Source organism: Glossina fuscipes, unplaced genomic scaffold (genome assembly GCF_014805625.2).
Source record: "Glossina fuscipes isolate IAEA_lab_2018 unplaced genomic scaffold, Yale_Gfus_2 0, whole genome shotgun sequence".
Classification (NCBI taxonomy): Eukaryota; Metazoa; Arthropoda; class Insecta; order Diptera; family Glossinidae; genus Glossina; species Glossina fuscipes.
Window position 1 is genome coordinate 2,906,946 of NW_023998414.1, and position 24,735 is coordinate 2,931,680.

Genomic DNA, 24,735 nt, shown 5'->3' on the forward strand with positions numbered 1-24,735 from the left:
TTATCTTTAATTATTAATTTACATTATTTATTATGATTCTTACATATATATATATATATATAAATAAATATTTATATATATATATAAATATTTCTTCTCTTCATGTATTTATTATTATATACATGCAATATATAAATATATATATAAATATATATATAAATATATATATGCATATATACATGAAGGTAATGCCTAATATACATGCATATATATATATATATGTATATATACATATATATATTAAAACAACCACAGAAAAAACAAAAAAAAATATTTTTTTGGAACTGCAATTGAATTCATTAAAACGAATAATATTATAAATGTGTGTTTAAACCAAAAAAAAATTTTCTATGAGTTTTTCATTATTATGAGTCTTTTTTTTTAATGTTAAAACGAGTGTTTGGGTTTAAGGTTTATTACGCTCTTACTATTTATTTCTTTTTATTATTATTTTAAAAATGTATTTTCTTCTTTTTAATTTTTTTTTTGTTTTGTTTTTTTTTTTTGTTTTTTTGTTTTTATTTCTCTTATTTTATTTCTGATTTTGTTTGATTTTTTATTACATCCGTCATCAGTTTATATAAAATAATAAGTTGTGACCCTAATTGAAAAGTTTAGGGAAAGCGAAAAGGGAGTAGAAAACTTCATTATAATTGTATATAATATTATCGCTTTATCATCAATAAATTCAAATGATTTATATATCAAATTCTGAATGAGTCCTTCAAACTACTCTCATTTATGGCTGCTGCGCTCGCCTGGAAAATCATTTCCTAATAATTGTTACAAAAAATACTCACTGATGTCATTAAAGCTTTATAAGATGCATCCAAAAAAAAAAAAAAACAAATTCGCGATGACCACTATACCGAACGAAAAACCGGCCAATGATCTGATAAATATTATTTAATGTCTAGCTTAAGTTCAAATAAGTTAACTCTGATATATTTGAAAGTTTGACTTGTCTTTGACGTGAAATTGTCTTTGAAATGTTTGTAAAGCCTGGATTTTTACCTGAAAGAGAACGATCCTATGCACTTTTCCTAATACATTGTGAACTTAGTTTTTTTAAAGTCCGCCAAAGACAAAGTTCTTTTCTTTATAGTATTGTTGTTTGTTCAGTATAAGGGCAAATCTGATTAATGAAGAATTCGCCGTTTAAATGAGATCGTGACGTTAGAGACTTGTTCATATCAAAAATGTAATGATTTACTTTGATTAGAGATAACCCTGTTTCCCTTGAATGTACGCTGTAATAATTGATCAGACATATATCTTGTCCCATCATATATTCTTTTTTATTCCTAATTACTATTAACTTGTAAATATTGTTCCTTTCATTACGATACTTAGCCAGCCATCAACCCTTAAGCACATCTAAAGACTCGGTGGTGTAATCGCGTTTACGACAATTCAATTTTTCGTACGTGATGATTACTTCACAAATTTTTACAAGTCTATGCCTTAGTGCAGCAGTCTGTATGTTTTCGTTTTCTTCTAGTATAGAAGTTGCGGTAACGAGGGAGGGGGTCAGAGTTTTATAAATATTTATATATAAATATATTTATATTTTCTTACAATTATTGTTTATTTTTTCATTCATACATATGTTGTGTTTTAATTCATTTTTTTTCCTCTTTTTTTTCCAATTTTTTTTTCCAATTTTTTTTTTTTTTTTTGTATTGTTATTTAAATTTTTTCTTTGTCTTTTGTGAAGAAACGGCTTAAACATTTTCAGCAGACTTTATCGTTTTTTCGGTTCTGGTGGTCTCCTTTGTAAAACAGTACTTATGTTTTAAGTTCGAGTATTACGCTCTCATAGTTTTTACCGTACGTTTTCTTTTAAACACGATAACAATGTGATCAACTTACGGCAAATCATTAAAGCGCCAATTTGTCAGCTTGGTTTTTTTTTTTTTTTTTTTTTTTCTCTCCATAACAAGACTTGGTTTTGATTTTCTTTTTTAATATCATTTCAAAATCGTACTGAAATGTTATTTTGCTCCAAAATATTTGTTTCTTGAATAATGAATTTTTTTTCGTTTCTCAAGTGTGTCTGGCTAACTGCTTTTGTCCAAAGAAGATAACATATGTAATAATGCTTTTAATATATAGCTTTACGTTATTTTTTTTTTTTTTCTTTTTTTTTATATAATTTCTCTGATTTGGTCATTATGCCGATTTTCAGTTCATTGGTGTTATTAAATGTGTTCTATATCCACCACTGTAGGTCATTTTAAGCTATTGATCGATCAGCATTTGACACGATAGTTTGGATCGAACTTTACACGTTTTAAAAAATAATATTGAGCGTATACACGCACGCTCACCCGTTCATCATTTGCCAGATAGAGAGAGAGAGAGCTTAATTGTTGCAATTCTAAATAAAATTTAAAAATTTATGCAAGTTTAATATGTTGGGGAAAAAAGGTGGCGAGCAAGTGCCACGTAAAATTGCGTGTGAAAGACATGAATGCTGGGTCTAGTCACACAATTTCACCTGTATCCGCACAGCAAAGACTTGAGTTTTGGAAATTTCAAAATCGATCAAGATCACCATGGAAGCAATCTTCATATAATAAAATTGTTATAAATCATTTACAGGAAGAAGAAGAAGAAGAAGATATATGACATTAGCCTAACTGGGTCCCGCCCATATGATATGATCCACAACAAGATTTACGCGATCGATATGACATTGGAAATGTAATAAATTTCATTACGTATGACTTAGTAGTGCGCATAATTTATGGAAGAAATATCGAAGGATGATAGCGGTTGTACCGAAAGGAATCAGTTCGATTAGCAACAAAATGCAATTAAATCTTTATTAACGTTGTGATGCGTGATTGGGCCCGTGTATATGTGTTTAGCGACTCATCAGCAGCAACATTTATGAAAGGCCTTAATTTAAAATCGATATGCATTCAAAATTCATCGGGGAAAAAACCGCTGGTTTGTGGCTGTGTGTGTGAGGATGCGCAAGAGAACGCGTCAATATGATTTTGTAATATTATCTTTCAATCATTAGAAATGTGTCTCAAATACTTTCATTTGGGAACTGTTTATTCGATATCCGAGTATATAATGAAACCGACTTATCTATTGTTCGTCTGCTGAAAGCCTTAAAAATTAATGTCAAATATTATACATATTTAACTTGAAAAATTTTCTATTCAATTTCATTGTCAAGCTCGTTTTATGCCTAAGAAAGGTTTCTTTAAAAGCATATTACGTCGTCTTGTTAAAACCAAATGCCAGAAGCTCATTGCGTTTCCTTCTAAAATCCATTATCATTATTGAATTCAAAAACAGACCGAAAGTTAAGTCTGTTCATCGTCTACTCATTACACTCAGCTTAAAGTCTCTTTTTTTTCTTTGTAACATGTGATTATTTTAGATGTAACTATACTTTTCCAATGATAGATTCACGTTCGGATTGGATATCTTTCCCGACTCCGTTCCCAGTAAGATCTGATTTTGCACTAAGCAAAGTGATTTACGGTAAAGGGGAATGGTGATGGGCAGTGTCTTATTCATTTGTGATAAGACATCAAGCGCACAAGTGGTGGATATCGAGCAAATTCGGTCCAAATGCCGAATGTAATCTAATTTTCTTCAACCTTTGATATAATATTCTCTCGTTAGAGTTCGCTTTATCGCTGTTGTTGTCTTATTCTACGACGTGGCAGGCACGAGGGGTTGTAATTAAAAACTAATTCCCTCTATTGTTATTTATCACTTTCTCTCTCTCTCTCTCTCTCTCTCTCTCTCTCTCTCTCTCTTTCTGTTTCGCTCTGTCTCTTTCTTCTTTCACTCTGTTGTTATTATGATATTGCTGCTTATGAAAATTCTTATTATTATTATTATTATTTTTATTTTTATTATTATTATTATTATGATTATTATTATTATTATTATTATTGTTATTATCGTTTAAAAGCTGCCGCCAAATTTTGAAACCAAAAACAAAGTTTACCTTGAATTAATACGTTCTTTTTGTTTTTCTTGTAAAAAAATATGTTAAATTGTTGTTGTTGTTGTTGTTGTCTACTTTATTATGAGTTTTCGGTAAGTAATAGCAATATATAATTTCTTGATTTGTTCCGTTTTCATTTACATACGAATTGATTTTTATGATCCAACAGAACAAATCTTGGTTACTTTTTTTTACTTCTTCTCTTATACTTAACATATATTAATTTAATTAATTAAATAATCGCTCGTGTTGTTTGTTTTCTTATTTCAGTGTATTAATTAATTATTAAAAAGAAATTTTTTAATTTCAGCGGAGTACCAAAAAAAAAAAAAAAAAAAAAAAAAAGCGCTAACAAAACCAACATCTTCAGTTTATAATTATTATTAATTATTATTATCGTTATTGTTATTGTAAAGAAAAAGCATAATTTTTAAATATTTTTATTTCTGTTTTTTTTTTTTTTTTTTTTTTTTTTTTTTTTTGAGTTTCCTCGTCTCAAAATGTTAAGTATTTTGTATGTATTGTAATATCTCTCATATTTATTAATTATAAGTTAATTGGTTCTCTTTTCTTTATAACGATTCTAGAACAACATTGCAAATGTAATTTATTTATATGTTTTCATCGTATACATTACTAAAACACCCAACCGAGAATCATGTTTTTCTTCTTATTCATTCTTCTACTTCTTGTTTCCAATTTTTTTCGGTTTTTCTTTTAAATTAATCAATATGTATATGTCCTGCTATAGAATTAGCAAAAAAATATTTGAGAAGAATAAGTGATCGTTAAAAGTTTGAAATATCTCAGTAAACCACTGTAAGTTTGATAGTTTATAACTCGCTTGGATTATTCAACGAACACAAATTGAAATGAAAATTAACCCCAATATAAGTTAAGTTATGTATGATTAGCGAAAGATCGCAACGCATATAATTTAGAATATAAAACACGTAGTGGCCTGAAACCCGATACATTTATTTGACACAAGAATCTGGAAGTGCAGCGAGAAACGTAAGCAATCAGCCGGGAAACATTACATATGCCTTGGTCTTACTTTCCTAACATCCTATAGAAGTATCCTGTAAGAAATGTTTATATGAATCTCGATAGAAAGTATTTTTTAATGAGGATCGGCCACTAATTCGATTTAAGATTTATATATGTTTAAAAAAAGGTTTCTCACTCGTTGCATTTGCTGCTTGAAGATATTTCAAGTTGAATGAGTAGAAGAACATCCGTCATTACGTTCCGGTCAGAATCATTTTAACGATACATATTCGCGATCTATTTTGAATCATTCGCTTATTGTCTTTATTTGACTTGACTTTCAATTTTAAGCTAATGCTGGCAAATGTAGGCTCTCTGATGTAATTAATTGGGCCTTATTATGAATGATATACTTTTCGGCAAAGCCGTTTCGAATGAGCTCCGGTTTGTGTCTTCCAGCTTTTATTTTGTTCCATTTGTCCGAAAGCATTCTCTTGCGAATAGAGATAAAAGTTATATAGGGTCAGGTGAAATACGGCAACAATGCTGTGTTTTCCTAAGAATTATTGAAAAATATCGAGACATGTGATATACCTGAGTCCTTCCTTCTCAAAGACAATTCTTCTATTCAGAAAAACAAGTTCTAGAAATAAAATTTTTTTTTTTTTTCCACAAGTTCACACATAATGTCCACGAAGTAATTTAAGACGCTCGAATTTTACATTTCGGCTTCTGTCGAAGTATTTGTATTGCTTGCATTTGCTCATCATATAAAACACAATCGGTTGTTTTCATCGGATTTATATGGAATTTCTTATTTTGGAACGATATCCACATACAATGACTTCCGGATGTAGAACTAAATTCTTCCCGTAGACAAAGTGTATGTCGCTCCACTAATTATATTAAAATTATGAGTAAATGAGTTTTTACGAAACCCGTAAAGAATGATATATATATTTGGATAAATTCATAATAGGTGTTTCTAGGCCTATTCTCGGCCTATTTTATTGTATGAAGCAATTATATTTATATATTTATTATTTGCTAAAATTTTTATATTTATTATGCGATAAAAAATATATACAATGTCAGGTCATCATTTGGATGAATTCTTAGTGAACTCTGAGCTATCTTTTGATGCTATTTGGAAGGTTTAAACCAACTCCCTCCCTTTCGCTCCCTCTATTCTCTGTACACTTCTTAATACACTTAACTAATTTCGGCTTAATCCAGCAACATTCTTATAAAGTGCAAACTGCCAAATAATTAAATCACAATTTTTACCCTACACAATAAACTTTCACGGCCTATATACCTGAGCAGATGTAAAAGGGAGGGGAAAGAAGCGCAGGACATATGCAAAAAAAAAAAAAAAAAAAAATGGACATCTTAAGATCCCTTTCATATCATATAAATATCATTTAGCGGATGCAGCTAGCATGCGTTTTTAGAGTGCTATCTAATCGCACTACATTTTTTGAGTTCTCACGACAACGATCCACGTTTTAAATGGGCAATGTTGTTATACGTGGACTTTGCCTATTTTGTATAGAGATAACTGTACAAAGATTTGTGGCATTCAATCGTAACCTTTTAAGCTCGAAAGAAACATGAGGTAAAATAAGCGAACTAACTTGAACCGAATGCTTGCGAATTTGTAGCCATCAGATTATCTTTACGAGATTTCCGAGGACAGTATCGTACTTAAAAAAAGTGACAAAATTTATCGTAAACTATCGCGCCTATCTTTTATCTATAGCCTATGTTGATGTTCTCTTTTCGGTCATATAAAAATTTGTGATAATAATTAGGCCGGAAAACGTTTGGAGTCATAGATGTCAAGTACATTTCGGTTTTTGATAGGCCGTTCGTATATTTGTGAAGAGTTCGTGACGGATATGGTTAAACTTGAATTTACGGAGGGGATAAGCACGAAAGTGTCCAAGCGTAATCTGCTTGTCTCTAGGGAAAGTACAGGTAGCATGATATAATCATTGACTGGGATTGTGTTATCGGCCTTGTGCTTTTTGGGCGATAAGTGAAACAATTCGCATTTGTTCGGTCTTTTGGAACTGTGGGATTATGTCACACATAGACGACCTTAAACTCTAGCAAGCAGTATCTGTGCGCCTTAATGAGATCCGTAATCGTAAGACGATTTGCTCTCTTAAAGGCATTATGCAATATCGTGTGTTACACCGTGAAAATGTTAAGCATGATCAACTTGGTGGTTTAAAGTTTTTCAAAATTCTGTATATTCAAAGCAATCACTTATCTTCTCTCTTCATACAATATAATTTTTTTTTTTTTTTTTTTTCTTTTTAATAATCTGTTAAATATTATAATAATAACAATAACAAAACGAATACTCTCCACCAAGGAATTAATTACAGAATCTAAAAAGAAAAAGCCTTCTTTCGGTAATAAAAACTTTTGCAATTTTATAAAGTCTTAATAGGTAAATAATTCTTTTTTAGTCTGCAAAAGATATTTGATTAGATTGATAGATATATATATATATATATTAAGAAATTTTCCAAATACATTTGCTTGAGATCACCAAATGTGGAAGCGAAACTCTTCACTTAGATATCACAATGACAATTTATGTCTATCTGTCCGTCCTTTTCGAGCAATGAGAATTTTAACTTACATAAGTGCATTTTTTGGAAAGTTCTGATCAATGCGTTTACAAGTGTACGCTATTGTGGCCATCTCTTTTTATCACTGAATGTATAGATTTCTGATCTACCAAATCAACTCAAACAAAAATGATTTAAGTTAGTATTAAGCGAAAACGCGATCGTGTACCTACGTCTATTACGCCAATAAGTAGGAAATGTTAGAGAAGCATGAAAGCGTTTTGATGAAGGCACAGTTTCTGATAGAAGATGCAAAAGATGATCTCGAAAAATTTCAAATAGATGATATCAAATTTTCTGATAAGTTATACCCTCGGCGCCAACGAGACTCTCAACATTATGTTAAAATCAAAAGCGTTTTGAGATAAGATCGGAAATAGCGAAAAGACTTGGCGAATCATATTCGAAAAGTAGTAGTCGTACTAGCTAAAAAAACGGATAGAACTTTCCATTAGACCTAATATTTAAGCGACGGCATAAGGTCATCGATTTGTCGAATTCTACCAATAAAGAATTTGAAACTTGTTTAGCATAAGCAGATATGATATCATGGAATTATTTTCAAAATATTTTCTAATATTTTTTATATACAAATTTTTTGCTTGAATAAATTGCTCAGGGTGGAGGGTGGTCGTGATTCAACGTAAATCAAATACTTATTTTCCAATTTTCAAGCAAACAAAGAAGTGAATAATTTGAAAAGTTATTTAACCTATTTAGAAGCTTTTTTATTGAAACATTTCATTTATATATTTAGTTAAGCAAAAATTTTCTGCTTCTTTTCTTTACTTTAAGAGAACTTTTTTTTGTTTTTTTTTTTTTTCATTTATTTATTAAGCAAAGTTTATCTTTTTATATTCCACTATCGAGAAATTTTATTAATTTTAAACCTATGGATAAGCCATATAATATGCATATATATATATATGTATGTATAAATTCAGATTCAAAGTTTGGTTTTATAGCGAGCGATTTTTACTAATATTCATTAGAGAAGGGCAAATATGGTTTCAAAGTATTAGTTTAATTAATTATTGGAACAAAAAAAGAAAAAAAGAAAAAAATTAATTGAATCCACGCACATCTGTAACGTACCGTACCGGTCATAATCCAAGCTAAACATCGATGTATCAATCGCTGTTGAAAAAATATTGAGCCTTTGTTCTATCAAAATCAGGAATACATTGATGACTTAATAATTTTGCATAATGAATTGTATATGATCAACTTTGTTGGATGTCCTTTTGTCCTTTTGTTTTTTATTCCGTCCTTATCATGATTCCTTTATAAATAAAACTTGTTGCGCAATTTCTGATCGATGGATAGGACGGACACTTGGCTTCCCTTTAGAAAAGTAACTTGAGAAAAGTGAAAAATTTGATCAAGTGTTACGTGGCAACTTGCAATAAAGACTACTATCTATTTGGCTTGGGGTTTTGCGCTTGCGCTGAAAATACGATATCATTTTTTTTTAGATGATAAAATTCTATTATGTTTTCTTATTTGTCAAGTACAATAATCTACCCAGTTATACAGTTTCGGGGCTAAGTTATCGCCTGATATCGACTAAGGATATTCAACGGAACATTATAATGCAACACGCTTGACCATTTAATGATTTTTTTTTTTTTTTTTGGGATAAATTACTCAAGCGCTTTCAGAAAATATCTAAATCGTTATATCTCAGTACCAGATCGTTGAGTTAAAAAAAATTCCTGCTTTCTTTAAATCTGATCGGGTGAGCTTCGGTGATGGTAACATAAAATTCCATTCCGTTCCTCATCTTTTTCCTATTTCCTCCCTATAGACGTTAGCCGAGATATCTTATGCTGCTTATTGCTTTATCTCACTAACTCGTGAAAAAGGCTCAATAGTTTTCACGACATTTTAAAGTATTGCAATAATATATCGATTAAGCTGAGTAGTATATGTTTGTTTTTTTTTGGAAAATTTAAAATGCCTTGAAAAAATTCGTTAACTACAACTAAGCGGTGATCGGGAGAGTTATCGATCGAAACCTTTCCTTGAATTGAATTTTTAATTAATAGAATTTCTTATCAAGACATCATCCACTTCACCGCTCTATAGCCACAACTCTATGGTGTCAATTTTAAGGCGAAGAGTACAAATTTTACTTAATGATTTTCCAAAATAGCAAATATTATACGTGTATATATACAAAATCCATTTAACGTTAAGATAGTCAAGTCAAAGTTTCCGATCCGATTTAATAAATGCCGATATCTTCAACGATATAAAAAAGTAAAACACAATACGGTTTTTAATTTCGATCTTTTAACTTATTATTCATTCCGGAATTGAATAGTTTTCCTCGATTCAATTGAGGAATTATTTTTTTTATATATTACATATATGTGTGTGTAATCAATGGATTCAATACTACTAATTGTGTATAAATTTTTATCTTGTTTTTTTTTTTTTTTTTGAAACTTTACTTTGGATCTTCTTAGAAAAAACCACGCTTCCTATAGAATTTATTTATTTATTTCTTCCTTTTATTTATTTTATATTTTTAAATGATCAATTTTCTTTATTGTTTTATTGTTTTCATTGCTAATTTGGTTAACATTTCATAAATTTAATTTAAAAAAATTTTACTTTTAATATATTTATTTATTTTTTTTTTTATCTCTTAATTGATACCGGCTTTTATTTAATCTTTTTTTTTTTTTTTATTTTTTTTTTAGTTTTTGTATTTTAAAGTAAATATTTTAAATTAATATGATTTTTTAGATCATTGGCTTTTTTTTAATTTAATATGGATAAGTTCACCGGACGATGGCATATTATATTTGCTATTACGTTCGTAGCGTCTAAGAATACGTGCTTAAGATTTCGCGAAATGAGAGAAACGTCATAAACCGTCTGCATCGGTCTGATCTGTTAGCTTATTGTGTCTTTCCGAAGTCCGGAAATGTCGACTGTTAGAGATTAAAGAAGGAATCTTTTTTAGATACCCAGGATTTTAGGATTTTTTTTTTAAATTCACCATTCGATGGACTTTCCTTTCAGTAATTTAGTCTCTTTTCACTTTGCATAATTCGTCGTAGCTATCACACTTTCACGATATCTTCGTCATTGAAACGTTGTTGTGCTTTATTTGCACAGGGCAAATGCGAACAATGCATAAAAATTATGCAATCGTTCTTGTGAAAATGTCCCGCCCAGCGATCAGATAGGAAAGGAATAACTTCTTCGAATTATGCAAAAAGAATTTAAAGCAAATGTCATAATATAAGGACATCGGCGTAAGAGATCAATTTTGAATTTTTTATTTTTGGGCATAACTGTTTCACAATCGGGATTATTTTTGCACTGAAAATTAAACAAGACCTAATAAAATGCTTGCTCTATATTTCAGTTCATTTTCTATGCAGATCTATTTTGAAAAATTTTTCATTTTTCTTTTTCCGTAGTATTTTTCGTATATTAAGCTTGAACTATGATGAATCTAATTTAAGAAACTTTTTATTTTCATTATATTATAGCTGCGACAGACGAACGACTAAATCGTATCGCAGGTTCTTAGGCTCATCAATGCATACTTTTCAAAAAAAAAAAAAAAGTTACAAATGAAATAACAGAATTAGTATACCCTAAGATGTCGGTGCGCGTGCGTATATTCGGTGGATCTATATAGCCACTCTAATTGTTATAACATATAACTTTTTCTCACTTTCATTTAATTAATTGTTTACTTTTTCATTTATTGCATTTTTACATGAATTTGTTGTTTTTGATTTTAATTTCTTAAATAATTCTATGTAAATTCATTTTTAAAAATAAAATTTTTTAATTATTATTATTATTATTTTTTTTTTTTAATTTTTAAAATTTTTTAATTTAATTTAAGTTATTTTAATTTTTGATTAATTTAATTTAAATACATGTATATATATATATCTATATATATCTATATATCTATATATATCTATACATATATGTATATATATATATATATATATATATATATCTAAAATAATTTAAGTGATAATTATATAGACGACTGATAAAATATATTCATCTACCTCAGGTATAAAGCAATTGATTATTATTGTAATTGTGATATTTTAATTAATTAAAATAATTTAGATATATCTTTACACTTTTATACATAGAATTATGAAAATTTTATTAAAAAAAAAAAAAAACAAAAAAAAAAAAAATAAAAAAAAAACAAATTTTTATGAGAAATTTTTCTAAGCATATGCACTATGAAAATTCCTTTGGCTCCTTACTTGCCTTTTGAATGCAACGCGATGTAAACTCTGGCTAGCGATCAGAATTTGCGTAATTCTTTCAGCATCATACAGTTGCAAACATAACATGCATTATATCGAAATCCCCAATGGAGACTATAACATGCCGGTAATATCAAACTAGACTTAATAGACTGTTTCCATGTAAGTAAGCGATTTAGTAAATCTACAAAAACTTACAAAACTCTTGACCTCTAGATATTAAAAATAAAATAATTCTATTTAACATTTCAGCAACACAAGATATACGAAACTTCAGCCGGAAGCTATAAACTCTCTCTCTCTAAGCTGGAAAGCAGTAAGCTTCAAGTGTTTGTTAGCTATGGACGCGGTAAATCTTTGCATTTTCTATTAATTATATAGGTTAGGTTGCCATCATAAACGAATGATGAGAATATTATTTTCTGAATAAATTTTTATTAATAAATATAATTTGTTTTAACATTTTTTTTATTAATGCTGTTGTGGTAACTGGTAAGTGCTTTTCTTTACTAAATTTGTCTTCGAATCCAAGATAAGCTTAGGACTTTTCCCTAAGGGCATCTTCTTTCTAAATTTCAATTTTTAAGAAATTATTTTCTCTTAGGTTGCAGAACACGCAATACCATCTTATCAAAACCGAAGATATTGGAAACAATCAATTTTTATACCCATCACCTAAAGATGAGGGGTATATTCATTTTTGTCAGAACGTTTGCAACGCCCAGACCCCACAGAGTATATATATATATATTCCTGATCATCATTAAATCCTAAATCGATTTATGCACGTCCGCCTACCCATTTCCCCGTCCACAAACGTCCATTCGCCTCTACGACAAAAAATTTCATTTTGAAAATAGAAGAACTCAACTGCTTCTGCTCTACATTATAGAGCATGAGAATTTTGTTGTGTAAGGTAAATGGTGATGGGTATAAAAGATTCGGTCCTGACCGAATTTAATTTATTTATTTGTATTAGCAGACATTTATTCTGTTTTTATTGAATAACAAAATTTTATTAATTTAACAGTTCGTTGGGAGATATAAAACCTTCATCCTATACCTCTTGGACTTTGCCTTTAAAAGTTTGTTGTCAAAGTCGGAAGAACGTCCCGTCTTTTAAAGTCGTATCTCTCGAAAGGAATTTTATAAGCCAATTACTAATTCCCCGATTGGGTTTTCAGGCCTTCACCATATACGATGCATATTTTTTCAATTGTCGCCTTAGCGCTAAGGTTAAGTAAAACAGTTGAACATAAAACAGTTGACAAAAGACTGACTGAATCCTCATCTATATAGCGAAAACAAGAATCGTTTGTTTCGGCGATTTATATATAGTGGGTAAATACAAGCAATAGATTTTACCTAATTGCATCGGAAGCTACTTCCGACTCGCTCTAATACGAATTATATCGTATTTCAATACAATTGCAAATTTTCCATAATAATAAAGATTCTTCATAAAAAAGCCTTTTGCGGTTATGAAGAGGCGAGATATCTGTTCATACAGGCAACATTATAAAAAAATTATTCCTTTGGAAAGTAAAACAAGTTTCCCAAAAGTCGTAAATACACACAACTCTTTTTACACGGTCTTTTTTACACGAATTTTTTGCAAGCAAAAGAAAAAAAAACAAATTGAGTATACTATAAGTTTGAAGCATTTCATAAGATTCCGATTAGGACATACCCACCTTGCCCAGACATATCTATTAGGTAAGAACAGTGGACGGCAATGTCGTCTTTGAGGTAATTTAACGTTAATTATAAACCATGTAAAAATTAATTTTTGTGCAATGTCAATAAAATAAATAAATAAATAAATATGATATACGAAAGGTAAAGAAAGAGGCACATTCATGACTGATGCTAGATCCGAGCTATGGAAAAGAAAAATGTTGGCAGACAATAGTAGTGAACATGTTAAGTTTAATTAGCATTAAAGATAATAAGTTAATTTGGATATGAGACATGCAAGGCGTCCTTGTGAAAGAGATTGATTTGATGTTAATTAAAGATATAAAATATTGAGTTAAATATAGATATTTCATTGATATTTTTGGAAACGACTCTATAGTTACGTCTTCATAGTTAGTTAGTTATATGAAAATAGAGAACAATATTGAAGCTTATCTCTCCTAATGAAGACGAGGAGTGGATAATATCATTTGTTAGAAGAAGACCCGTATAATAAAAATCATCGTTTCCCTGGTGAAGATAGGGCTAACGTTGACACGGTTTATTTTCGAAAGATAGCAAAGAGATTAATAGAATATAATCCAAATCAAGTCCCTGATGACGCACAGGTAGGATTTCAGTTAGCGGAAACCATATGCGCTACGTGTTCTTGCGTACATTCGCAATATTACCTGAACCATTATCAACTTTCTACTAATTTTCTTCATTCGTTGTTCCTTAATTATAGAGCAATTTACTAACCTATTCTACCCGCCTTCATACTTGTATTTATCAGTAATTATTGTTGCGATGTGACTCAATTATGTGTAAGAAAATAATTATATTTAAATTTACATAGTTGACTTAAGGCCCAAAACCTCGATTCATTTTACCCCATTCGCCTTATGTGAATTTTTAATTCTTTTCATAAAATGTCGATAATATTTTTATACAAAAGTATTAAATTAATTGTATTCAAACTAAACAATTTATATTTACATTGTTGTTTATATCCATAACATAAAATATTAGTAGAAAACAAGTAAAAATGCTATAGTGGCTCGCTATCAAATACCTTACCTTACCCCACAATTATTCATTTAACGGCTTTTCAAAATAAACTATTATATGGAAAGTGGTCTGATCGGAAAGATTTCCAATAGCATTCGTCTTTGGGTCAGTGCACGAAATTGCATCAAATTATTTTAGAAGTAGCGGTCTGTAGGTTGAAAACAGGAAAAGAAGTTGAGCAAACGGACAAACGGACAAGCTTAGGCCAATTCAAAAGGTAACTTAAGAGTCGATCAGTGTGATAAAAGTTGGGCTTTTATTAAGTCCCTCTGTGTGTTACAAATATCCATACAAACTTAATATACCCTTGTACCAATATAGACAGTCTTAGAAACTGGCCAAAAATGAATTTGCAACTCTGCTAAAGCAAAAACAACCGAGAACATTATAGTCGGACTAAAAAGACTTTTAAATATCCTACAACACATTCATATCACACTACCAATAACACACACAATATCCAACAACACATACTTATTTTTGTAATAGAAAACAAAAACCATGTAAGTTCATATACCATGGTTTTATATAAACTAAGTAAGTTCATATACCATGCTTTTATATGAACTTACTATTATGGAACTGTATATTAAAAATAAGACATATTTGCAAATAAAGATTTACGTTCCGTAAGAAGAATAGGGCCGAAGATGTCCAAAAGTTGTGGTTCCAACAAACAAAAAATCATTATGTAGAGCACCATCCAAAAATAGGCATACGTCGTCCAAATTTTGTACAGTTAATTTTCATATCAAATTACTTTAATGGATCAGCTTTTATCGTAACATATTAAAACTTGAACATTTTTGCCGTGAAAAACAAAGATTTTCGGAAAAATTCTTATGTGGAGACGGGTCCAAAAATAGACGTAGGTGGTCTAAATTTGGTACAGTACATTTTTTTATCTTAATTTACTATTATAATTTGCTTTCCGTCATGAAACATTGAAAATTAGATCTTTTTCTCATACGAACTTTAGTTTTCGTTATATCTTAGGGGGTTAAAAAAATTGCCCCAGCCTAATGAATTTTTTTATTCAGAAAATGTTTCTGAATCGATTGCTATAATAAAAAGCGGGACTATATTAAGTCCTTCTGCGTGTTAGGTACGTACGCACAAACTTAATATGCGCTACACCGCAAATTTAGGTTAGGTTAATTAGCAGTAAAACTATTTTTATCAATGACTTCTGATATTTTGAAGATATAAATTATATTTTAAGCTAGCCTTAGTCCCAAAGTTTTCTGCAATTATTATTATTGTATCAATAGCATATAAGTCCCCCCCCCCCCCTCCCTCCCAACTCACCTTTTTGCTTTCGCTATATAGTTACGTTTTAGTTTTAGGCAATGAGACTCAAATCAATGAATTTATCATAACTTTGAAAGTATAAAATAAAACAAATTAAATAATAAAAAATTTTTTCATCACTTACCACTTGGGAGCAAATTGATATAAATCAGCTTGTAACCAGTATTTGCGTAATTCTTTCAACAATAAAGATACCGGCATGCCATGAATATTGCCTGAATAACTGGTAGAGTGTAAATTTAAATCGGCATGAGCATCGACCCACACCAACGAAAGATTCGGTGTATGCAATAAATGTCCCGCAACGGAACCTTAGATTTAAAAAAAAAAAAAAAAAAAAAAATTTGCCAAACACATATTATTTAATAGGTTTGAATACACCTACCAAACCCAATTGAATGGTCACCACCTAATATTAAAAACATATCGTTTTCATTTAAAACCTCAGATATGCGCGGTATTAAAGCTTTATTGCATGCCATAAATTCCGCATAATTCTTGATTCTCTTATATGGGGAATTATCTTCGCTTGTTACGTGAGTCTCAAGTTTCAGATTACCATAGTCGGAAATGCTTACATTGCCTTAACGGTAAAAAAAAATATATATATATATATATATATATATTTTTAAATTTAAAAAAAAACTTTTATTTTTTATTATTAATTTCTTACATTTATTTAGCATTGTTAATAAACCGTTTTCCCTTAAAAAATCTGGTGCTAAATCCACACCTGTTTTACCTTGGCCCTTAGAAAAAGGTACACCCAAAATACCTAACTTTTTGGATACTTTAATCGATGTTTTTGCATAATTACGTATAACGGTGTTCGCGGAATTTTTAAACATTGTCTTTGTTGTTATTATTATGATCGCTTGTTTTCTTTTTTTTTTTTTTTTTCGTTTCCTTTTATTTTTATACAAGTAAGTAAGTAACACTTCCACTTTTGATTATAATTCTTGAACTAAAAGTGTTACATTGAAATTATTTAATTTGTAAGGGTTTTTACATTTTTACATAGATTTCTTGTTCCGTTACAGTTCAAATAATCTTGATAACCTCTTACAAAGAACGTAAACATTAACATTTTGCGGTATTTGTTTTTGTTTACAAATGTATTATGCGTAGAAAAAAATATGGTTTTATTTCCTACTCTCGCCACAACTGCATAGCGTAAAGGCTATAGGCGTCAGAATGGAATTGCCCATAGTTGAGACAATTGCAATTATACAATAAAGTGAAAAAAAAAAAGAAAAAAACAATACAAAATAAAAGAAAAAATGTGGATGCACTTGAAATGACCAGCGCCAGCCATCATCGGGTCTTATTAAAGCTTATAAACTTTAAATACAATCGGCACTTAAACGCACTAATATTACCATCGAATAGCATTCAGAAGAATATTGATTCTTTTTTTTGTTTTTTTTCTTGATTTTTTTATTATAAGTAGGCGTTAACTAAAAATATAGGCGTATTATTACACTTATTGGACCGAAAGTAATTTGTTTAAGTAAAAGTTCGATTTACATTAAATTGCACTTTTTCTTTAGGCCAGCGAAAGCGAAAGAGCGAGAGAGAGGGAGAGAGAGAGCTCATTCTCCCGACAGTATTGCCAGCGTAAAGAACTTTAAGAGACTTCACAAACGAGATGAAAGCGCGATTCCTTTTTACGTCTATGTATTAATTTTGCAGGCTTTATGCTTTATCCAGCAAGGCTTTGACATCTTACTAGTCATTGCGTATAGAGCGTTCTAATGAAAAGCGATATAACGGCAATTTGGCGCTGTAAAAATGTTCTCTTTTGTAACGTACTCAGTTGAAATTGAAATTCAATTTTAATGCTTCATTTATATAGCTCTCGAAATACACATTTGCTCAGAGTTGTTCTTATATTATAGTTAGCTTTTGCTTTTTCTTTTTGTTATTTATTTATTTATTTATTTTTTTTTTGTTTTGTTGTTATGTACAGTCAAGTGTAGTAATCTTAGAATGCAATTTAAAACACTGATGTCGAATGATTAATTTGGTTTTCTCATAATACGTTGCAATCAATGTATTCGCTTGTTTTGGACCGCGGTTAAAATATTGATAGATCCCATAAGGAACAGTTTTCCTTATCGCTGTTGGGTAAAAATCTTTTTTTTTAAAAGAAATAATTTTTTTTTTTTTTTTTTGAAAAATTTGGAATAAAGATAAATAAAGATTGTAAAAGTCAAGTTCATTCATGCCATCAATTATGAAAATATATTATGCATAGTTTACTAATAAAAAATATATTCAAATTTTTATTCATTTTCTTATTTAGTTTGTGGAATTCAATTAAGCTGTAAGTTTTAATATGATATGTTTATTTTTTGTTGCTGTAATATGGACGCGTTATCTTCAACTGATATAAAATTTTTGCGATGCGTAAAAACCCTAAACATTTTATGAACCTTCGATATGTACATTTGATTATAATAAAATTTGTAAACCCTTACCATTCGAAGGGTAATCGATAAAAAAAAATGTCATAGTTAAAACATGTTCGAAATCCATTTGAAATAATATTTTCAGTTTAATTAGGAAAGAAATTGTAATCTTCATATTAATATCATTGTTGTTTTCTCTATTTTATTGTGTATAAATTTATTCTTTAAATTTGTGTGTGTGATATAAAATAAAATGTATTATATTTTTTGGTGTAAAAAATTTGCTTTAATAGAAAAGATTTAATGTTATTATTATTATTTTTCTTATTTTTTTTTTTTTTTTTTTTTTGTTGATATTGAGTTTGAGTGGACTAAGCAAGTTTTAATAAAAAATTTACTTGAAATAAACAAAATAAATATGATATACATTTAAGAAATTTTATAAACATTTGATAAATAATTAAAAACTATTATTACGTATGTATTGCTTTAATTTCAATAGGTTTTGAATTTTTAAAAGAGTTTTTTACAAAAATTGAGCAATTTTTTTTCATTTCTTATATAAAATTTATATATTTAAAAATACAATTTGAACTAAAAAAATTTAGTTTTCTATTTAGATCACTGGTCGAATTTGAATTTTATTTATTTATTTATTTATTTTTTTTTTTTATATTTTATTTTTAAAATAAATATTTATATAAATTAATTTATTACAATTTGCGATATTTATTGCGCCGTACGGATCTCTGTAGTCACGTTACTACGAATTAATATTGCCGTTGTGTTTCAAATATTCATATAAATAACTTTAGTATATAATAGATTTTATGTATAAATATATTTCTATAAATACCTGCCTTTGTATAATTTTGAATGAAAGAAAAAAAAAAAAATTTTTTTTTTTTTTTTTTTTGTCTTCTTAACCTTTCTTCTTTTGTTAATAAAAAAATATTAACCAATATTTGCATATACAATCTACGCATATATTTATATAAATAAATGTATATATAGATTTCTTTCTCAAATAGATCACAGTAGTCAGTGGTTTTGTTGTTTATGTAACATGATAACTTCTTCGCCACTATCGTCATTGTAAACATGCTTGGCTTTAATTTGGCTATCCATTATCGCATGCTTATCGGCAACATCACTATAATCATCACTGTCGTCTCCGTCATTATCCGAATGCATAATGTGTTTTAAGTCATCATCGTCATCATCGAAATATGGTTTTATAATCATTCCTTCTACGAGAATAATAAGAAGAAGAAAACGAAAGGGAACTTAATTACATAAATAAATCGATAGCTTTCATATTCTTAAGCTTATTATGAGAGGGTTTCATTATGGATAATAACGGATATGAATTTGAATTGATTTCCTTTGCAATATTCAAGAATACGTCTTGCATGCTTAGTAACGTACAGATTTTCACATTTTTCTCCTATTTTTCCTTTTTTTTTTTTTTTTTTTTTTTTTTTCAGAACAAGATTCCATTAAAATTGACTCGCTTTCATATGATTTCAATTAGGTGTGACTAAGAAGTCGTTTCAAACTTTTGAAAGGCACATGTATGTACAAACGTAACAAATATTTAAGTTACGCTAAACAAAATGCTTTAATGTGATTTAAATTTAACGGTTTAGGTTAAAGTGAAAACGAAAAATTTCCACATAAAAATTCGGCGCAATGTGAAAGTAGAGGAAAGCATTGAATGTTAAAGTAACGATGCGATTGTTATGACATGCGTTGATATATCGCAAAATATTTTTTTTTGTTTCTTAACTAAGAATAAATAAAAAAGTCTGTTACATGCTAAGTGAAAATGTGTATTGAGCGGCAATTATCACTTACTTTTAATAGGTGACCTAAAGAGCTCCGTTTCGCCGTCATCGCCCAAATCGTCGTCTTCAAATAGTTCTTTGCCTTTCTGGGGCAACAGCGAGAAATTATAATATGGCTTATCGGTGCGGTGACGTCGAGCCAAAAAGAATTGTGCGCATAAAATGCACATGACTACAACAATAATAATGGCTATGCTGGCGAATACTATGAAAATGAAACGCGGCATACCCATTACATGTTCGTTACGTTTCAAACGGAAGACTACGCCTTTAATAGGCATGCCATCGTCGGTAACATGAACCAGTCGTGTTGCTTCCAAATAGCGAGGAGCTTCAACTTTAAGAGTAATATCGCCATTTGGAATATTATTAATTGTGTAGGCTCCAATGCTGTCGGTGAAATTGCGTAAATAGTGTTTGGTAATTGGCGCTATTATCGAGACCTTGGCATGTGGCACGGGATGATTGGATAAATCCAATACGAAGCCACTTAAAACTGTAGCTTGATGTCTGATCCTTCCCAATGGCACTATTTCACTGTGACCGGTTATCAAAGTGTACGCACTTAATTTTATCACACCCAAGTCCGTTATTTTACCTTGTATCACTTCCACTTTTGCGACATAAGATTGGTATTTTGGAGCACTAATTTCTAATGCATATAAACCGACCGGTAGCATTAATTGGAAACGTGCTAAATTCTTGGTAACGTTATAAACGGGCTTATGATCAATTAAACGTATAAATGCTTCGCGCAAAGGTGAACCTTTCTCATCTTGTACGTAGCCTTTCGCTCCCGTTTCGATAAGATGTAGAAAGTGTTTTAACTTATCGATATTTTTACGCCAAATAGAAGCTATTTGCGTTTGTGGTGGCATTCGACAACAGGACAGACCCAGCGAGAACATCGGAATGTTATATGTTTTATAAAGCAAATTAGTTAAACGTTCTGTAGTATCACGATGAACGGTCCGCGTTGAGGATGCCGAGCATTGTAGCGGTGAAAAACTGAACTCAACATTTTCAATATAATGAGCAAAACGTTCAAATATTTGTTCATCCTTAGGATAACTGTAAATTTAAGTGAAATAATTTTTAGCGAAATACAATTAAGGCTTTCAAGTCTTACATTAACTCCGAGTGACCAGCAATGAAAGTTAGCATTAAATCAAATCTTTCATTATCTAAAAATTGTAGCAATAAATCTCTTCGCTTTTCCGACTCTGGACTTAGCAAACGTTCACCAAGTTCATCTCTTATTACGGGATCACAAATTGATTTGCTGAAAATGAATGTAATGAGAAAATAAACCTTATTAGGGTAATGTTTCAGTTTTCACTTTTGCTGATCGATCGCATCATATGCGCGGCAAAAGTTGATGGTCATGGCCATATTTTGCTTCGGTGCCGATGTTAAGTGAATTTACTTTTCATCGCTAATCACAATGCGCGACAGAAAACTCTTTCGTTTTTGCCTGGCGAGCAATGCAAATCCGCGATGTTGAAACGGTTTTCCCTCCTTTCGCATATTTCTCATCGCATGTAAACGTCTAGAAACAATTAGTTGATTCATCATCTGTTAAGTCGTTCGCAAGTTCTTTGCGAGTTTAGTTTTTCATCCTACAACTCTTGCAATTTATTGTCTTTCAATTTTTTTGATTTTCAAGGCCATTTTTTTTATTATTGACATTAAAATAATCGCTATTAAATCTTTGAAATCCAAGCCGACCATTGGGATATGATGAATAAGCTTGATCGGCTTTGGCAGCAGATTTCTTCAAATCAAACAACAACAACAACAACAACAATAGTAATGTATATTAATAATGCAATTTTAATCTTTCCATGATTACCGGCTGCATGCGCTGGACAACTCAATAATACTAAATGGAAAATTGTTATTTCGCGCAAACTTATCGATACTGGTATCGCATTGCCTAATCATTTTTATGAATAGATCTTGCCGATCAAAATACATGCAAGCATCTATAACATATCGCGAAAGAGACGTGGACTAATCTTTTCTCCACAATTTCGTCGATGCGGGAATCAGATAAAAGGATTTGGAAAGTAAATATAGATAGGATATGACGGTGATGGATATAGAAGATTTGATCGCGGTTTTTGCCCTTATTTATATTTACTTACTTGCCGTTATATAGTTTGAAAACAGTTTCGAAATTTTCAATTGCCGGAACAACATATAATACAGCATTTTGTAGGAATTTTAAAATGCGAGGCTCTTTCAGCTTATAGCCCTCAATAATATGACGTACTAAGTTAAGCGATATTTCACGGCCCAAAGGCGAAGTGGTATCAAAGAAAGAGCTTAAAATCAAAATTTTAAATTTATTCTCTTCGGGCGCTCCAATCTGTAAAATTTGAAAAATCTTGTAAAAGTCTCTTCCAATTAGCATTAACGCTATCTAACGACTTACATCTGAGGTAAGTTTAATGGAGTTATAATATAAACCGAACTCATTTTCCGCATAACCGAAAGTCGCAATTTGTCCATTGTCGTTGTGCGTCTCAAATTCAGCTAAACGCTCTCGTATCTGCGGATTGGTATGATAACGCGTATGAACGACATTCTCAATGATGCGATAATCATTAGCCGAAGCCCAATGTTGGTCATCATCGCGCATTAATGTGATATCCAAACGAAGAGAACGTTTTTCGGCAGAAATTTCGATGGCTTCGCGTTCGGGAGAAAAGCTGTTGGAAAAATTTTTAGAAAAACAATTTCTTTTTGATTTTATGTAAATGCAAAATACCCATCGGCTAGGACAGTTAAATTGTGACGTCCGGGTAAAGCTAGGCGCCAATAATCACCGTAGGTATCACTGTAAACGGTATGCCGGCTGCCATCGACTGTAATGGCCGCCTGCGGAACTGGATTACCTATCGAACTGCGTACAAATCCATGTATACCATTATGTACTTGTTCGATAAATAGCAGCAATGATTCCCGATTATCTTTCCAGTATTTTAATAATTCCGAAGCTTTTGGATATTTAACGCAGCCTAATTCTAATGTGATTTCCATAACGCCAGCCCGCACATAGTTCCAATCTTGCATGCCACCGGTTACACTATACCATTGTGCTCCATTTACAATACCATCTGGGAATATTTCTTGTTTAAATTTTGGACATGGGCTACCAAAATGCATAGTTGGATGTGCCTTTGAATAAACTTTCGCCAAATGTTTGAATAACTCATGATCATCGGTGGGATTTAGTTTGCGGCTTACTTTCGCATCTCTCAGCCTTGCAAAGGGATCATTAAAATCGTTGGCATTATCATCGAAAGGATAGTTGGCAACCAAGGAACCGCCGTGTAAGTTTGCTGATAATACAAACGGTATCGACAAAGTCCAGTTCATAACAGCCTTGACTTCCGGTTCGGTAACGCGATTATTCCTATCTGTACCATATTGATCGGGAAAGTTACGATTTAAATCAACATTATTAGCATTTTCACGTCCTATCGCGTTTGTATTATCATCTTCTCGCGCTATCTCATAACCGTCTGGATTCATAGAATACAGAAAATGCATCCGTGTATTATTTACTAATTTTGTTATACGATCATCGTACATATAACGTTCGCATATATATTTAGTGAGCAGTAGTAGCATTTCTTTCCCTACCACCTCGTTGCCATGCATGTTGGCCACATATTTGAATTCGGGTACATTTGGCAAATGTTCGCCAGGCTTGGCAAACAATTCCATCACTAAAAGATCGCGATTTTGTACACTCTTTCCTATGGAATACAGTCTTGTAATGGACGGATAATTATCAGCTATATCATGCAGGAACCTGTCAATGTAATAAAGAGACAAATAAAAAAACTAATTAAAAATTTCAAATATGGTTAGAGTAAAGAGTCTACCCTATAAGTTTTTCTCACTTGTATAAATAGTACTTTTTTTTTTTTTTGTTTTTACATATTAGGCGCCCTTTAATTACTTTTCAGAACCACATACCACTATGATTGAATTAAAGAAATTTGATGCATTTCTTTTTGAAAATTCGAACGATTTTGCAAGAACCGTTACTCGAACAATATGGAAAACTAGTCTATGCATCAGTGGATGCATTCTCACGCATTGCTATGCTTTTATTTGGAACTATAGTATGTTAGTTTAGATAAGTAGAGCCACATCTTAATGGGTAGCTTTTTAGAGATCGAGATTAAACGAATCAAAAAGGATTCTTATGCTAAATTGAAATTTGAGTTTTTCGAGCAATTCGTTATATGCACCATTCGCATCGTGTGCATTTGCTATGTATGGATTGCGTATAGCGAAAATGTGCTCAGTGCATTCTCGTTATACCTAAGCACGACATATATCATATGACCTGTGCCGCAATTATATGTGAAAGTACTTTAACTTAAGGGTTATGCAAAAACACCAAAAAAAATGTATTCGAAAACACAAGCCCCTTAATGGAATCTACTCGTAACTATTATCCATTTGTCTCGCTTTAACCAGTGTACCATAGGAAATTGACTGCAGAGACTGTTCGTACTTCAA

The 24,735-nt window shown here is 30.6% G+C and overlaps 2 protein-coding genes across 5 annotated transcripts in view; both read right to left on the reverse strand.

Moving 5' to 3' along the window:
* Nucleotides 1–17,717, reverse strand: part of LOC119644651 (arginase-1) — a 50,569-nt gene extending 32,852 nt beyond the window's left edge. Inside the window, exons 1-3 of one of the 2 annotated variants that reach the window (XM_038044307.1) lie at nucleotides 16,678–17,717; nucleotides 16,321–16,518; nucleotides 16,060–16,246 (exon numbers count right to left, since the gene is read on the reverse strand). In XM_038044307.1, coding sequence (XP_037900235.1) covers nucleotides 16,060–16,246; nucleotides 16,321–16,518; nucleotides 16,678–16,783 — 491 coding nt within the window. In that variant the 5' untranslated portion in view covers nucleotides 16,784–17,717. Of the gene's footprint in view, nucleotides 1–16,059; nucleotides 16,247–16,320; nucleotides 16,519–16,608 lie in introns of both variants that reach the window. The other variant, XM_038044306.1, reaches the window with a different exon arrangement.
* A 1,571-nt stretch (nucleotides 17,718–19,288) lies between these two features.
* The window catches only part of LOC119644672 (carboxypeptidase D), a 42,719-nt gene continuing 37,272 nt past the window's right edge, over nucleotides 19,289–24,735 (reverse strand). For all 3 annotated transcript variants that reach the window (XM_038044339.1, XM_038044341.1, XM_038044340.1), the window contains 6 exons: nucleotides 22,967–24,016; nucleotides 22,631–22,907; nucleotides 22,341–22,564; nucleotides 21,323–21,475; nucleotides 20,204–21,264; nucleotides 19,289–19,596 (listed from right to left, as the gene is read on the reverse strand). In XM_038044339.1, coding sequence (XP_037900267.1) covers nucleotides 19,388–19,596; nucleotides 20,204–21,264; nucleotides 21,323–21,475; nucleotides 22,341–22,564; nucleotides 22,631–22,907; nucleotides 22,967–24,016 — 2,974 coding nt within the window. In that variant the 3' untranslated portion in view covers nucleotides 19,289–19,387. The remainder of the gene's footprint in view (nucleotides 19,597–20,203; nucleotides 21,265–21,322; nucleotides 21,476–22,340; nucleotides 22,565–22,630; nucleotides 22,908–22,966; nucleotides 24,017–24,735) is intronic.